The 18,243-nt window shown below is 41.0% G+C and overlaps 2 protein-coding genes across 2 annotated transcripts in view; both read left to right on the top strand.

The window, feature by feature from the left end:
- LOC309354041 (uncharacterized protein) overlaps positions 1–18,243 on the top strand; it is a 182,937-nt gene that overhangs the window by 97,440 nt on the left and 67,254 nt on the right.
- Positions 1,981–17,087, top strand: LOC309354369 (vomeronasal type-2 receptor 26-like; the record flags this gene model as incomplete). Its single annotated transcript, XM_081884540.1, has 6 exons — positions 1,981–2,586; positions 4,120–4,402; positions 5,081–5,935; positions 10,354–10,581; positions 15,155–15,281; positions 16,189–17,087. Exons 1-6 carry the CDS (start codon positions 2,348–2,350, stop codon positions 17,085–17,087), a joined length of 2,631 nt encoding a protein of 876 aa, XP_081740666.1. The 5' UTR covers positions 1,981–2,347.

Raw genomic sequence — 18,243 nt, 5'->3', positions numbered from 1 at the left:
GAAAGAGTGAGCTGCCTGCTCCGACAAATGGCTTTTGGCCTTGTTTTCACAGTGACCGTTTCTTGTGTTCTGGCCAAGACTATCACGGTGGTTCTGGCCTTTGTGGCCACCAAACCAGGATCCAGAATGAGGAAGTGGGTGGGGAAAAGACTGGCAAGCTCCATTGTGATTTCTTGTTCCCTTATCCAAGCAGGCCTTTGCAGTGTGTGGTTAGGAACCTCTCCCCCATTTCCTGATTCTGACTGGCATTCTGTGATGAGGGAAATCATTCTAGGTTGCAACGAAGGGTCAGTTGCCCTGTTTTACTGTGTCCTGGGCTACATGGGCTTTTTGGCCATTGTCAGCTTTGTTGTGGCCTTTTTTGCCAGGAAACTGCCTGAGAGCTTCAATGAGGCCAAATTCATCACCTTCAGTATGTTCTTGTTTTGTAGTGTTTGGATCTCCTTTGTTCCAGTGTACCTGAGCACCAAGGGGAAATACATGGTGGCTGTGGAGATCTTCTCCATCTTTGCCTCCAGTGCTGGCTTACTGGGCTCCATCTTTGCCCCCAAATGCTACATCATTGTGTTGAGGCCTGATCTGAACAGCAAAGAGCAGTTAATAAAGAGGAAATAGAAAATTAGCATGTCCTCTCTGTTTTTTGTTCTATGATAACATGGGCACCTACATCATACAATTACCTTGCATTTTATGGCAATTGAATCTTTCTTTATCCACACCATTCAATTTTGTTGTATTTTACATGTTGCATTTCCTATGTGCAATTTCTTTTAAAATCCCCTGTGGTCTCTCTGAGGCAGGAGCCCCTCATCTTGTTTTAACCCTAAGGCTTATTTGGAAACCAAAAAACTGTCATGAGTACCATAAAATATTGAGACCTGACTAGAACTTCAGAGGGTAATTGATTAGAAACTGAATAGGAAGAAATAATACATTGAGAGGCAATTTCTTTTTTTTAAAAAAAGTCTCATTCCTTTCTAGGTTATTTTCCTCTGTGTAAGGTTTCAGTAGAGTTGCTGCTGTCATGATTAGCCATTCTCTGAGGTTTCAGTACAGTGAGTCCCCACTTACCTGGTGGTTATGTTCAAGTGCCCCCACACATAAATGAAGATCGGATAAGTGGGGAGCACCCTCAAAAACCTTTTGAATGTCTTCTCTGCTGCTCTCTCCCTTCCAGATAAAAAAATACTGCATCTGATATACCCACATCTGGAATTTTGGGGGCAGACTGGAGGATGTGTGGAAAAGTTGCTGCTTCTATGCACATTAGCTGTCAGGTGGGGGGGCTGAGTAGTGTAAACATCCCCCCGTTGCACCTCCAGTCTCTGCCCTCACAAGCCATGGGAACTCTCCAGCTCTCTCCCTCCATAACTGGGTATTAATTAAATTATTTCAATATTATTCATGTGCTGTGGGGGATGCCTGTAACCATGGGCAATATATGCTAAACCATCCCTGGAGGGTTTTTAAAACTTAGAATTCAATAAATACCAATTCTGAATGAATATTTTGGAGTAAAAGCATTTTGAACATGAGTGAAATTAAGCTACATTTTATTAGAAAATACCACCATTCACTACTTTTTATTTATTACTTCTATATATTTCTCCCTCCAACTAGTTGTGAGGTGCTTTTCTATCAGGAACACAAATAGTTGTTTGTGGGAATCTCTCAATGAAGAGTTTGTGCCCCCAAAATGGATCTTGGCATCCAGAGCATTCTTCTTTTTTTGATTCCTATTTTTCCTTGCTACCAACGCAAATCACCTACAAAACTCTTTCTTTTCACCAATCTTTCATCTCGGTATAATTGTCAGAAAACTAATGAACTGGTGTTCAGGTGAGAAATTTTAGGAAGTCAGGTTAATAATTTGCACTGGTCAGCACTGATAAGAGACTGGCCCACTGTTCTTCTCTTCCTCATTGCTCTTAATTCTGCATGCCCTTTGTTGTCCCATAAACAGTCAGAAACCACCTTGAATGAAACATCAGAAACAGAGTTGTTATTATTATGTTTGGTTATTTTCTGATATTCCTGATGTAAAGAGAGCTTGTTATTATCTCACCTATAATTATCACACTCACTCTCCCTTGGATAATGTCTCAGTAGATTTCCAGAGAATACTAACCAATGTCAAAACATGGGTAGTATAGTAGCTTCTTGCCATTCTTTACAAGGGAGAGGACAGAGGAAGAGGAAGGATTTTAACTATTTTCTTAATCAAGTTATAAAATAGGATTTTAATCTGTGAATTGTTAGAGAAGTGCTGTTCGTGATGAGGCAGAATATTGTACTGAGGTTGGTTTTGAAGCAAGGTTCATGTGCTGGATGGAAATAAGGGTGTTTGATGAGAAAGAATATTTTCTTCAGTATGCTGAAGTTTATTGTGCCCCTTCTCTTTCATCTGCCACATCTGGTGTGCAAACATACCACGAGTTGCACCGTCCATGATCTGTCCAGAATTCCACATGACTACTACCAACCTGGTCATCTTATTGTTGGCGGACTTGCTTCTCACCTCTTTGCTGCTTTTGACGAAGAAGACTTCAAAGAAAGGCTAACTACCCATCAACTTCTTAATACCTTGTAAATAATTAAAATGTCCAATAACCAAATGATACCGAAATATCCCACAGCTCCAACCTGCTCTATTCAGAAGCTAGTTCCACTGATTTCAGGGGGACTTACATCCTGGCAGATGGTGGGGGGCATTTACAAAGCTGAAAAGTTGGCTTGGAAGAAGGGAGATGCAGATCTGAATGTGTCAGTGAGATGAGAGAGCCTGGTCTTGTTGATGTGTTCTCTCCTCCCCACATCCCACCAAATCTCTTCCAAGGAGAGTTTGACAAGAGGAGGACTTACAGTTTAAACCACCCTAGTTTAAGATGGAAAGCCCTTCTCTGTTCTTAATCTTCACCTCAGAAACTCTCATGTGAGGGGTCTTAAAGGCTCACCTCCCCTTTGAGGTGGCACTCAAAGATCCAAGTAGGCTAGATGAATGTAATATTTTAGACTGAATCAGATACATTCAGACTTTATTCAGCTGAAGGTAGTGATCACTGAAGAAATGTCAGTTTAACTGTCAGTTGGGAGAAGTGTTGAGGGAGGTATGAGTTCCAATTAAGTGGTAAAGAACAGATTTTTCCAGAGGTAAATGGCAGGACTAGGGGAAGTCTGAATGAGCCCTACATTAAGCTAAAATTCTACCCAGTTCATACCAGGAGAAAATTATAAAAGCACATTTTTAAAGGAGCTCAGCTGTCCAAGCAGCCAGGAACATAATCTGAGGAGTTTGACAGTCAGAGGCAGATTGTACCTAGCTGCTAAACCAATCTGCGTGTGAACTGGACAGGAGCGAGGCTTAGGGAAGTTGGTATGAGAGAAAAGTATTTAGATGCTGGTGTCAGCAGCAGGATCTTTTGGATCTTCAAAAAGTGTTGTCAAGTACAGGGTGGGTCCTTTAAAAGAGGCCCCGTGGATACAGAACACACATGCTCCATGGGGCCTCTTTTAAAAGACTCACCCTGTATATGATGGACCCCAAAGTCAATATCAATATTTTTTATTGGGAAGTGGGGAATTCAAATCAGTTCACATTTAAAGGTGAAGCTACCAAAATTTGTTTGCTTTAAAAATATATCAAAACTAAATCATTTGAAATTCACACTTCTCCAAATTGTACAGTACAGTTCTCCAACCAAACAATGTAAACAAAAATGAATATATGGACGTAAAGTGTCCATAAAAATGCATATATTGGTGCAAGTGCAATAAAAGTGGAATACAATGCATCGGGTTACAGATGCTTCAGGTTACAGAAACTTCAGGTTACAGGCTCCGCTAACACGGAAGTAGTACCTCTGGTTAAGAACTTTACTTCAGGATGAGAACAGAAATTGTGCGACAGTGGCGTGGCTGCAGCAGGAGGCCCCATTAGCTAAAGGTTAAGAACAGTTTCAGGTTAAGAATGGACCTCCAGAATGAATTAAGTTCCTAACCCGAGGTACCACTGTATATTAGGGCACTATTTCCACTAAAATACTGAAGAATGATAAAGAGGCCCGTTTAAAACATGTATAGCATATCTCCCAATGATACAGCAAAAAATTCTTGTTGCAGCGTTGTGCCAAAGAAGTACCAGCATATTCTGGCCTTGGTATTTGCTGTCAAGGAGATCAATGAGAACCCCAAGATCTTACCTAATATTACACTGGGATTCCACATCTATGACAATTATTTTGATGAAAGGATGACCTACCAGGCTGCTATGAACTTTCCCTCCACACTTATGCCCAATTACGAGTGCAAAATCCAGAAACACCTGGTGGCAGTTATTGGGGGACTGGACTTTGATACCTCTGACTACCTGGAAAACATCTTGAGGATCTACAAGATTCCCCAGGTAAGATACTGCCTTGGGGATTTCACACAGATTCACCATGATGTTTTCTATCCAGAAAGTATTTGTTTAATATAGAAATAGTTGTGAGTGACAAAGGTGAGTGATCCTGCCCTTCACAAAAAGAATGTGTAGCATCAAACTGTCAGTGTCTATGGATGGAGAGAAGGTAATGTGATGATGGAAGAGTGCTCATCTCACCCCACTTCCTTATCCACACACACCTAAAAACATGTATCCAAATTCCATTCTGTTGACTGACACCCTCTCACCTTTGCTCCATGGCCTACCGGTTGGAGACTAAAGCTGCTCTCTTGCAAAGCTGGAAGCCTGCCTATCAGGAGTCAGCTGCTGACACATTGTGGCACTTGATGTGAATTCTCAATATAATTAGTTTAAGAGAGGAAGGGAAGGGAAGACGCCATGAGAGCAGGTGCTGAAATGCTGTGGTGAAACAAAGGAGGAGAGGAGAGCAGGAGGGCAGGAAATTGGGCATGCAGGGGTGGCAGAGAAGGCGGTGGAGGCAGAGAAACACAGGGTGCAATCTGTCACCCCTCCCAGCTTTCTGGAACCTGCCTTCTTAAGGCAACTGGCTAATTCTGCCTCCTATGTGGATATGCCTTCGATGCACATGCCCAGTCCTTCTGCAATTATACATGATGCTCCTTTATTTCCTTTTAGCTCACTTATGGCTCCTTTGCCCCAGAGGATGCTGGTCAAAACCAATCCACTTCCTTCTACAAGATGGTGCCCAATGAAGCCCATCAGCACACTGGGATTATTGAGTTGCTTCTGCACTTTGGATGGATGTGGGTTGGTTTGCTTGCTAGAGAAAGTAACAGTGGAGAGAGATTTATTCAGGCCCTGAAACCTCTGTTGTCTCAGAAAGGCATTTGCTTGGCCTTCACAGAGACAAACCTGAAAATGACATATTTGGCTGAGTATTATGTCATGTATCCCTACTGGATCCAAATTTATCAAGCTATTATGGAAAGTGAAGCCAAAGTGGTGGTTGTCTATGGAGGAACAAAGTCCATGCTTATCTTGAGATCCATGGTAGCACTAGTTGAAGTGGAAAATGTGACCAAGACATCTGTGGGCAAGGTGTGGATTCTGACAGCACAACTGGATTTCACGGCATTGACCTATCAAATGAACCTGGATATGCAAGTCTTCCATGGTTCCTTCTCCTTTTCAGTTCATTCAAATGTGGTACAAGGATTCAAATCCTTTCTTGAGGCACAAAATCCCTTTGAGGAAAATGGAAATGGCTTTGTCAAGCAGTTCTGGGCACAGGTATTTCTCTGTTTATTTCCAAACTCCGGTACAGAGGAGCAGACCAGTGGAACCTGTACTGGCAAGGAGAAGCTGGAGAATCTCATTTCATCTGCTTTTGAGATGACCATGTCTGGCCACAGCTACAGTCTTTATAATGCTGTCTATGCAACGGCACATGCCTTACATGCCATGTTCTTGTCCAGGACCAAATACAAATCTGCGGTGGAAGGAGAGATGCAGGAGCTTTGGCCTTGGCAGGTGATGCCTCTCATAAGATGTAATTTATCTGGCATAGGCAGTGATATGCAAAACAGTACCCTGAAAAAATTCTTCTTTTTTTGGTAACTTTTATTTTGCTTTAAACAGGTACATATAAATATAGACAACCAAAATTACAAAGGAAAATTCCTTAATAGTAATGGGGAAATACTACAAAAAATATCAAAGTGCATGACACAGAACATAAGCAACTATGGGAAAGATAAAAGAAAGGAAAAAAGAAAAAAGAAAAAGAAAAAGGAAGATGAGCCAAAGCAAGAAAGCTCATCTATTGTACACTTCCGTCAAGCTCACAACAGATCATTATTCTTATCAATTATCTCTATCTGCATTCCAAAGGAATCCCTCATCTTGGTATCAGGGAACATTTCTCTATTCGGTATCATTCTAAACATAGCCAGATCTTTCTTGTTGAGCCCTTGTCCCCTAAATAATTATTTAAACATTCCCATTCTTCTTTCACCTATTTTTTAGGTTTATCTCTTATTGTATCTGTCAGCTTTGCAAGCTCCAAGTACTCGCACAATTTGACTACCCATTCCTCTTTAGTGGGTGTATTTTTGTCTTTCCAGTGTTTTGCCACTATAACCCTTGCTGCTGACGTTGCATACATAAATAGCCTAGTTTTGTTTTTGGGAATATTATCTGAAACCATTCCTAGTAAAAATTCTTCCGGTTTCTTGCTAAATGTAGTTTTTATCAATCTCTTTATCTCTTCATAAATCATGTTCCAAAATCTTTGTATCTCTAGACAGGACCACCACATATGGTAGTATGTTCCTATCTGTTCCTTACATTGCCGGCACTTGTTATTGTTTGATTTATTTATTTTTGCAAGTTTTACAGGGGTCAGGTACCACCTATAGTACATTTTCGTAAGATTTTCCCTTATAAGGAAACAAGCTGTGAATTTTATATTTTTAGTCCCTAATTCATTCCAAATATTGGGTTTGATCGTATGTCCCAGGTCCCTCTCCCATTTTACTGTCTCCCATTTTACTGTCTCCCATTTCCTCCTTTCTTTGCCAGTTCAAAAGTAGTTTGTACATTTTTGAAAGTGTCTTTTGGTTATTATATAAAATATCCTTCTCCAGATAGGATATTTTTTTGTCAAATCCTTTGGTTCTTTTATCCTTTTCAAGGGCGGCTTTTAGTTGATAATACTCCAGCCAGGTTATTCCCTTCTGTTTCAATTCGCTTAGGTCCTTTATTTTTGGATCACTACTTGTTTCCTCTACTAAATCCTTATATGTTAGCCAATCGCTGTTCATATTTATCCTGTGAACTAACATAGATTCCATTGGTGACAGCCACAATGGTGTTTTGGTTACTACTGATTTTCTACTCCTCTCCCATACTTCATATAATGCCCTTCTCATAATATGATTTAAAAATCCTTTGTGGGATTTAACCTTGTCATACACAATATCCCATCCCTCCAGATCTAGGACTTCCATGTTTTTAATTAATATCCAGTCCTTAATCAACGTCCAGCACGCTGCCTCAAAGTACAATTTAAGGTCAGGGACCGCGAAGCCTCCTTTTTCATTCAACTCTGTTAGTAGCTTAAATTTTATGCTTGGTTTTTTCCCTTGCCAAAAAACTTGGCAAGGTCTTTCTGCCATTCCTTAAAACACTTTATGCCTTTAATTATAGGTATTGTTTGGAACATAAAAATCATCTTTATAACTGTGGATATATTCTCCCCCACAGGGACAAATTTAATTTTCCCCAAGTCTCTAATTCTTTTTTTATTTCCTTCCACTTCTTCTCATAATTGTCCTTATATAAGTTTATATTCTTATTGGTGATCCAAATCCCCAAATAATTTACCTTATTGGCTACCTTTAAACCTGTTGTATTTTCCAGTTCCTCTTGTTCCAACTTACGTAAATTTTTCGTTAATAATTTGGATTTCCCTTTATTCAGTTTGAACCCCAAGACCTTCCCAAATTCTTCCAGTTGTGCAAGCATTTTTTGGATACTTTCCACTGGGTTTTCAGTGGTTACGATTACATCATCTGCAAAGGCTTTAATTTTATAGTATCGAGTTCCTAGGTTAATTCCTTTTATGTTTTTATCCTTTCTTATTACTATTAAAAGTGGTTCCAAGGTGGCAATAAAAAGAAGTGAGGAGAGAGGGCACCCCTGTCTTGTCCCCCTTTCGATCCTGAACTCTTCAGTGATCTCGTTATTTATTAGCAATTTTGCTTTTTGGTTATCATATATCGCCCTAATTCCATTAATTATTTTCTTCCCTATGTCCAGACCTTTGAAAGTTTCCAATAGGAAATTCCATGATACTCTATCAAAAGCTTTTTCTGCATCAACCAATAACATGGCCATCTTTTTACTTGGTTTCATTTCCACATACTCCAACAAGTCAATTATTATTCCTGTATTGTCTTTTATATGTCTATCCGGTAAGAAGCCTGCCTGATCTCTGCTGATTATTTTGTTTAGAGTCTTTTTTAATCTATTAGCCATCACCTCAGCATAGATTTTATAGTCTGTATTCAACAGGGAGATTGGTCTATAATTTTTCATGTCTGTCAACTCCACTCCCTGTTTCGGGATTAGAGTGATCAGTGCTTCTTTCCATGATTGTGGTATATCTTTCCCTCCCAGTATATTATTCATTATTCTTTGTAATATAGGGAGCATTACTTCTTCCAGGTTCTTATAGTACATTAATGTGATTCTGTCAAGACCTGGCGATTTGCCACTCTTCATTTTTTTTTATTACTTGTGCCATTTCATCTATTTCTATATTGGAGTTTAGGGCCTCAACCTCTTCTTTTTCAATTCTTGGTAATTTATTTTGTTGTAAAAACTCTTCCATTTTATTAACCTCTAATTGTTCTTGTTTATACAAATCTTTATAAAAGTTTAAGAATTTTATTTTTATTTTTGCTGGGTCTGTTATTTCCTCCCCTTGGTCCAAAATTTTATTTATAACTTTTTTTGTTTGCTTTTCCTTTATCATTCATGCTAACAACTTACCGGGCTTATTGACAGATTCAAAATACCTTTGTTTTGCTCATTTAATTTTATTTTCTATTTCCTTATTTAATATACTAGAGATATGGGATTGCAATATCTTTATTTTTTGTAATATTTCATGACTTTTTGGATTTTTGATCAACTCTTTTTCATTAATTCTTATCTGTTTAGTTAGCTCTTGGATATTATTGTTTTTTATCCTCTTCAGCCTAGCCATTTGTTGTATTCCAAGACCCCTCATGTACGCTTTACTTGCGTCCCAAACTACATTTATATCTGTATTTTATTTCCCATTTATCTCCGAAAAATTCCGCTAACTTGATTTTTGCTTGCGTCACCCATTGGTCGTCTCTCCATATCTCATTGTTCATCCTCCACCTTCCCTTTGTTTGCTTTTTAATTTCCATATGTATTGTTACTGGATTATGGTCTGATATAGTCCTTCCCAGAATTTCTGCTTTTTCTAAGAAGAGGGTCAGCCCTTTAGAAATCCAGATAGCATCTAACCTCCCCCCTGATTTTTTAGCTTCCGAGAAGTGTGTAATAACTTTCCCATTAGGGTGTTTAATTCTCCATGAGTCATAGAGGTCAAAATTATCCACCATCTGGAAAAATTTCAAGCTCCAGTGTAAGAGCACATTCTCCCCTTGTGTGCAGAAAAGCTACTCATGGAGTAAGACAGTGAAGTGTCAGACCTGTCCCATTTTTGTGTGAGCAACTTCCTTTGCATGCAGAGAACCTGTTAGTGGGGTCTTGGAATACAACCGATCCAACCCTGCACTGTGCAGATACAATCCTGCACTGTGCTGCTACTTCCAAAGCAGCATCACTGCACAGAAGTTACAGGGAGATCCCAGCCTAGACTGAGAAGAGTAGGAGACAGCTGGCAGGTGTAGCTGGAGAAAAAAGTAGCTGTGACTGGGGAAATGGGATGGGGAACAGCAAGGAAGAGGATTTTAAAGCTGTTTTTAAGTTTTTGCTGAGCTTGCTAAACAATATCATTCTTGTTGGACTCTTGGGTGAGAGAACCCCAGAAGAGATTTAACATGGCAACTCATGCAGCAAATAAAGGCATGAAATTGAGGTGTTAAAACTTAAAATGTACCCCTTCTAGTTGATCCCAAAATACACCACTTCCTTACCACAAAGACAGGTCACATAATTAATAGGGTATACATTGTTTACTTGCAAAGCTCTTCAAAGGTCAGATTCATGTGCTTTTCCATACAGCAGTCAGTTGTGCAGGCAGTCAAACATAGCTTGGAACAAAAATGGCTACAGTTCCTAAAATATTGGTATAGAAAACACTGTACAGACAGACTGGAGGCATCGTGAGTGCCAAAAAGGAGAGACATATTCATTACCTCACAGTTCCTATTTTTCTTCCAATGCAGCTCCAGCTCTTTCTTAGGAGTGTCTCCTTCAACAACTCTGCTGGAGAAACAGTATATTTTGGTGAGAACTGGGAAGTAGAAGCTGGCTTTGATATCACCAACATGGTCACTTTTCCAAATAACTCCTTTGTGAGGGTCAAGGTTGGAAGGGTGGGTGTAGAGGCTACACCTGACCAGCCATTCACCCTTGATGACAACAGAATGGTTTGGCACAGAAGCCTTCACCAGGTGGGCCATAATTCCTACATCCATGAGATATAGGAAAACAATGGTATTGCACTTTTTGATTTTGCTCTGCACTACATAAGAACATAATGTGAGCTTGCTGGATCAGTCCAATGGCCCACCTTGACCAGGATAACAACAATGGCCAGTCTTGTCCTGCATCTGGATATGGCATGCATGTGACTGTTAGCTTGTGTGTCTCTCTATCCCAGGGTACTTCATGAGTCTCTTGTCAATAATAAGGGGTTTGTTGCTCCGATGGGAAGGAAGCAGGGACTATGGAGTTTGTGGACAGCTGTTTTTCTCATCAACAGGGGAATGAGGAAATCGATTTCTTAGATTGAGGAAGACTCAAACAATGGGGGCCAAAGAATTTTTTTTTTAAATCAGTCGCCCCTCCAAGGAGGCTCTCTTCCCTACATATCTTTAGTCGCCAGATGAAAACATACCTCTTCTCCCAGTTTGTTGTCAGATTAAAGTATCTCTGGCCTTTTGATCTGCGGTTGATATTGTTTGGGTTGTTACCATGTAAGGTACAAGTAGGTAGCCATGTTGGTCTGCCGTAGTCGAAACAAAATCTGAAGAAGTGTGCATGCACACCAAATCTCATATCAATAACAAACTTAGTTGGTCTCTAAGGTGCTACTGGAATGATTTTTAAAAAAAATTTGTTTCATGTAAGGTAGATATTTATGGTTTTATACAGAAAATGACCCTGTGATCAGAGGAAAGGAGGTATATAAAACAAACAAACAAACAAACAATCCTGGTTGTCAGAGTAGCCAACTAGATACCTGTGGGAAACCTACAGGTTGATTTGAGCACAAGATCAACTCATTTTGTTGTTGTTGTTTAGTCGTTTTGTCGTGTCCGATTCTTCATGACCCCATGGACCAGAGCTCGCCAGGCACTTCTGTCTTCCACTGCCTCCCTCAGTTTGGTCAAATTCATGCTGGTAGCTTCGAGAACACTGTCCAACCATCTCGTCCTCTGTCGTCCCCTTCTCCTTGTGCCCTCAATCTTTTCCAACATCAAGGTCTTTTCCAGGGAGTCTTCTCTTCTCATGAGGTGGCCAAAGTATTGGAGCCTCAGCTTCATGATCTGTCCTTCCAGGGAGCACTCAGGGATTATTTTCTTAAGAATGGAGAGGTTTTATCTTCTTGCAGTCCATGGGAAAATTCAAAAGCATCAATTCTTCGGCTATCAGCCTTCTTTATGGTCCAGCTTTCACTTCCGTACATCACTACTGGGAAAACCACAGCTTTAACTATACAGACTTTTGTTGGCAAGATGATATCTCTGCTTTTTAAGATGCTGTCTAGGTTTGTCATTGCATTTCTCCCAAGAAGCAGGTGTCTTTTAATTTTGTGGCTGCTGTCACCATCTGCAGTGATCATGGAGCCCAAGAAAGTAAAATCTCTCACTGCCTCCATTTCTTCCCCTTCTATTTGCCAGGAGGTGATGGGACCAGTGGCCATGATCTTGGTTTTTTTGATGTTGAGCTTCAGACCATATTTTGCGCTCTCCTCTTTCACCATCAATAAAAGGTTCTTTAATTCCTCCTCACTTTCTGCCATCAAGGTTGTGTCATCTGCATATCTGAGGTTGTTGATATTTCTTCCAGCAATCTTCATTCCAGCTAGGGATTCATCCAGCCCAGCCTTTCACATGATGAATTCTGCATATAAGTTAAATAAGCAGGGAGACAATATACAGCTTTGTCGTACTCCTTTCCCAATTTTGAACCAATCAGTTGTTCCATATCCAGTTCTAACTGTAGCTTCTTGTCCCACATAGAGGTTTCTCAGGAGACAGATGAGGTGATCAGGCACTCCCATTTCTTTAAGAACTTGCCATAGTTTGCTGTGGTTGACACAAAGGCTTTTGCATAGTCAATGAAGCAGAAGTAGATGTCTTTCTGGAACTCTCTAGCTTTCTCCATAATCCAGCGCATGTTTGCAGTTTGGTCTCTGGCTCCTCTGCCTCTTCTAAATCCAACTTGCACTTCTGGGAGTTCTCGGTCCACATATTGCTTGAGCCTTCCTTGTAGAATGTTAAGCATAAGCTTGCTAGCGTGTGAAATGAGTGCAATTGTGCGGTAGTTGGCACATTCTTTGGCACTGCCCTTCTTTGGGATTGGGATGTAGACTGAACTTCTCCAATCCTCTGGCCACTGCTGAGTTTTCAAAACTTGCTGGCATATTGAGTGTAGCACCTTAATAGCACCATCTTTTAAAATTTTAAATAGTTCAGCTGGAATACCATCACTTCCACTGGCCTTGTTATTTGCAGTGCTTTCTAGGGCCCATTTGACTTCACTCTCCAGGATGTCTGGCTCAAGGTCAGCAACCACACTACCTGGGGTGTACGAGACATCCATTTCTTTCTGGTATAATTCCTCTGTGTATTCTTGCCACCTCTTCTTGATGTCTTCTGCTTCTGTTAGGTCCTTACCACTTTTGTCCTTTATTATGGTAATCTTTGTACGAAATGTCCCTTTCATATCTCCAATTTTATTGAACAGATCTCTGGTTCTTCCCATGCTGTTGTTTTCCTCTATTTCTTTGCATTGCTTGTTTAAGAAGGCCTTATTGTCTCTCCTTGCTATTTTTTTGAAATCTGCATTCAATTTCCTGTATCTTTCACTATCTCTCGCATTTTGCTTGCCTTCTCTCCCTCACTATTTGTAAGGCCTCAATGGACAGCTGCTTTCTTGCATTTCCTTTTCATTGGGATGGTTTTCGTTGCTGCCTCTTGTGTAATGTTGCGAGCTCCATCCATAGTTCTTCAGGCACTCTGTCCACCAAATCTAAATCCTTAAACCTGTTCCTCACTTCCACTGTGTATTCATACAGGATTTGATTTAGATTGTATCTTACCGGCCCAGTGGTTTCCCCTACTTTCTTCAGTTTAGGCTTGAATTTTGCTATAAGAAGCTAATGATCTGAGCCACAGTCAGCTCCAGGTCTTGTTTTTGCTGACTGTATAGATCTTCTCCATCTTTGGCTGCAGAGAATCAATTTGATTTCAATGCTGCCCATCTGGTGATGTCCATGTGTAGAGTCGTCTCTTGTGTTGCTGGAAAAGCATGTTTGTGATGACCAGCTTGTTCTCTTGGCAGAACTCTATTAGCCTTTGCCCTGCTTCGTTTTGATCTCCAAGGCCAAACTTGCCAGTTGTTCCTTTAATCTCTTGATTCCCTACTACTGAGGGGCTCATCTTCCAGCATCATAATTTTTATATGCCTGTTGTCTTTGTCCATGAAGTTTTCTTGGCAGGGATACTGGAGTGGCTTGCCGGTTCCTCCTCCAGGTGGATCATGTTTGGTCAAAACTCTCCACTATGACCTGTTCATCTTGGGTGCCCTGCTCGGCATAGTTCATAGCTTCTCTGAGTTATTCAAGCCCCTTTGCCACGGCAAGGCAGTGATCCATGAAGGGGAAATACTCATTTTAACATCCTTATAATATCAATGACTTCCCTTCTTCTCTTTCCATGGTTTCTTTTACATATCATAAATCCCTGCATATTTTATATTTATTAATTTATAGACTCTGCATCCCACCTCAATACTTTTAATTTCCCTATTTGTCCTTATATTCTGAAGCAATATTTCTAATGTCAAAATAAACAGCAATGGAGATAGGGGACACCCTTGTCTTGTTCCCTTTTCTATTTTGCATTTGTATAAAGGAATATTATTTATTAAAATTTTTGCAGATTGATTGGTATAGATCACTTTAATTGCAGCCAGGAAAGAATTACCATTTTCTCTAATAATTTAATAAAAAATGACCATTAAATATAATCAAAGGCTTTCTCTGCATCTAAAAATATTAATCTAGCCTATTGTTCATTTCTCACTTCCACATACTCTATTAACTTAATTGCATTTCTTACATTGTCCTTCATCTGTTGGCCTGGTAGGAACCCGGCTTGGTCTCCGTGGACTGACTCAGTCAATGTCTTTTTTAGTCTGCTAGCTACAATTGTAGCAAATAGTTTATAGTCACAGTTCAATAAAGAAATAGGTCTGTAATTTTTTGTCTTTGCTAAGTCACTATCTTGTTTAGGGATCAGGGTAATAAATACGGGTGCATTCAAACCTGGCCGATTTTCTTTGGGTACTCGGGGTATGTTACAATCAATCAAAAAAGATTCCATTTTCTCGCAGTCCTCTTTTCCACAGTGATATAATGAAGTATATTTTTTTTCAAACACTCTCCTTATTTCTTTTGGGTTAATCAAATATTTATCCCCATCTATTATATTATTTATTTTCTCATCCGTTCCTTCTTTTTTAACTTGCCATGCAAACAGTTTACTAGGCTTATTGGCAAATTAAAAAAACAGTATGTTTCATTACTTTAATTTTCTGTTCAAACCTTTGATTAACTTGAAAATTGTGTGTATTTTTTTTTAAAAAAAACACATGAAAAAGAAAATGAGTAGCTTGGCATCGAGTTTTGAATGAGTAGTTTAGTGTCTTCCTGCTGCTGGCTGGAAGAGAATGGAAACAAAAAGTGCTAATGGTTTCTGTGTGCTAAAATGTTTAAGTGTTTCTTTAAATGGGCAGGTTCCACCCCTTTCTGTGTGTAACCCAAGTTGTCCTCCTGGTTCCAGCAAGGAAAAGAAGGAGGGGGAGCCATTCTGCTGCTATGGTTGTGTTCTATGTCCTCAAGGCAAGATTTCAATCCAGAAGGGTAAGAAACACAAAAGATATACTTTTCAAACATCAGTAATGTTAGAAATTATGGGAAAGTTATGGAAATATGCATTTTTGTACATTTTGTTTGATTGGAGAACTGCACCATTTTTGGGGGAAACTCTATTACGCTTTGTGTTGGTTCAAGAAGTACAATTTACATAACTTTCTCATCCAAATGTCAACAATTTCAAATTTCTCCTCCATCCCTATTGGCCCACAGCCCCCATAAAGGAATATGGACGTTGTCCTTGCCCCCCCCCCAAAAGATTTGTCACCCATGATATACTGCAGACAATGCTGAACTGAATGGACCACTTATCTGAGTTGGTATGACACATTCCTGAGTTCCTGTTCTGAACAATTATAATGCAAGGCTGATTTGTATTTGTACTTACCAACTTTGTCTAAACTGCACAAGTTGGTTTATGGGGAGTTAGTAAGCCATCACAGGACACCCCACACAACCAGTGGAAGAGGAAGGAGGGTACGGACCACCTTGGGTGTAATCTTGAGCAGGCTGACATGGGCACACCACCCACCCCAACACTCGCTGAGCTGGCAGCGCCCTCAGAGGCTTGCCAAACGGGCAGCTAGCAGCGCCCCCCCCTTGCCGCTTGGGCAGTGGGCCTTTAGGGACGCTTGCCATGTGGGCGGCTAGCCCAGCCCCTGTGGGCCAGATAGCCCCACCCCCATGCCGCTCTGGGTGTCAGAGCAAGCCTCTGCACATGACCCAACATGACCCAACCCAAGTGCTGAGGTGGGGTTCTCATGCATCACTCTCAATCTGGTTACTCTGAAAATATCTGTGATATATCTAATTTAAGCTTATGAGTTCCATACAGACACCATTAGTAGTTGCTTTGCAACACATCTAAAAACTGAATGTATTATGTTCTCTCCAGATATGGATGACTGTGTTGCATGCCCTGAAGATCATTATCCCAACATGGAACAATCACAATGCATTCTAAAGACCATCAGCTTCCTGTCATTCAAAGAGCCTCTGGGGATGAGCTTAGCATTGTTTGCTCTTTCTCTTTCTCTCCTCACTATGGTGGTCCTAGTCATCTTCATTAAACATCGAGACACACCCATTGTCAGAGCAAACAATCGGGACCTCACCTACACTCTCCTCACTTTCCTCCTGCTCTGCTTCCTCTGCCCATTGATCTTCCTCAGCCCTCCAGAAAGAGTGAGCTGCCTGCTCCGACAAATGGCTTTTGGCCTTGTTTTCACAGTGACCGTTTCTTGTGTTCTGGCCAAAACCATCATGGTGGTTCTGGCCTTTGTTGCCACCAAACCAGGATCCAGAATGAGGAAATGGGTGGGGAAAAGACTTGGAAGTGCCATTGTGTTTTCTTGTTCCCTTATCCAAGTGGGCATTTGCACTGTGTGGTTAGGAATCTTTCCCCCATTCCCTGATTCTGACATGCACTCAATGATGAGGGAAATTATTCTAGGCTGCAATGAAGGGTCAGTTGCCCTGTTTTACTGTGTCCTGGGCTACATGGGCTTTTTGGCCATTATCAGCTTTGTTGTGGCCTTTTTTGCCAGGAAACTGCCTGAGAGCTTCAATGAAGCCAAATTCATCACCTTCAGCATGTTCTTGTTTTGTAGTGTTTGGATCTCCTTTGTTCCAGTGTACCTGAGCACCAAGGGGAAATACATGGTGGCTGTGGAGATCTTCTCCATCTTAGCCTCCAGTGCTGGGATACTGGGCTCCATCTTTGCTCCCAAATGCTACATCATTGTGTTGAGGCCTGATCTGAACAGCAAGGATCAGTTAATAAAGAGGAAATAATTTGGCCACCTCATGAGAAGAGAAGACTCCCTGGAAAAGACCCTGATGTTGGGAAAGGTGGAGGGCACAAGGAGAAGGGGACAACAGAGGACGAGATGGTTGGACAGTGTTCTCGAAGCTACCAGCATGAGTTTGACCAAACTGTGGGAGGCAGTGGAAGACAGAAGTGCCTGGCATGCTCTGGTCCATGGGGTCACAAAGAGTCGGACATGACTAAACGACTAAACAACAACAACAATAAATTATACCATCATCTTTTTGTTTTTTTCCACCAAACTATGAGCAATATATGGGACGCAGCTGGCACTGTGGGTAAATCCTCAGCACCTAGGGCTTGTCAATCGCATGGTCGGCGGTTCGAATCCCCGCGGCAGGGTGAGCTCCCGTCTGCGGTCCCAGCTCCTGCCCACCCAGCAGTTCGAAAGCACCCCTAAAGTGCAAGTAGATAAATAGGTACCGCTTTCTAGCGGGAAGGTATTGTTAAATGGTTTCTTTAAATGTAAAGGTTCATCATTGTTCCACCCAATGTGTATGTCTTTAAGGGGCCAGAGCAAGATAACGAGACCCAGCTTTACAGCTGTGAAACATAGCAGGTGCTGCTGAGTTGTACTGATTAAGCTGTGTTGGCAATTGGGTGTAGTATATAAGGAGCTGCACCTAGCTCTCCCATTACCCTGGGGGATGGGTTGGTGGTTGGGTCTGGTTTGTTGTTGATGTATTTAGTGTATAAGGAGTTTTTGTTTTTGTAATTAAAACCTTAAGTTATTTTTTAGTCCCTTTTAATGCATGGTCTCCCCAGCAAGCTCTCTGCAGCGCTACCATACTGCAAATAGCCAACAGGTATACATCGTTTCCGTGTGCTGCGCTCGTGCCGGCTTGCCAGAGCAGCTTCGTCACGCTGGCCACGTGACCCGGAAGTGTCTCTGGACAGCGCTGGCCCCCGGCCTCTTAAGTGAGATGGGTGCACAACCCTAGAGTCGGACACTACATTGGTCCTACTTGGAGATTTAAATGGAGTGCCAAAACCAGAACTAGACAGAAGCTCAAAGAGGAAGAATTTAAATCAAGGGAAACTTCCAAGATTGTTTAATGACCTCGAGGAAAATTTCGACTTAATAGATATATGGAGATACAAAAACCCCATGACAAAACAATT

The sequence above is a fragment of the Podarcis melisellensis genome, assembly GCF_964234715.1.
Source record: "Podarcis melisellensis genome assembly, chromosome: 13".
NCBI lineage: Eukaryota > Metazoa > Chordata > Lepidosauria > Squamata > Lacertidae > Podarcis > Podarcis melisellensis.
Note: the sequence above shows the minus strand (reverse complement) of the source record. Positions and strands in the feature narration are given on the sequence as shown.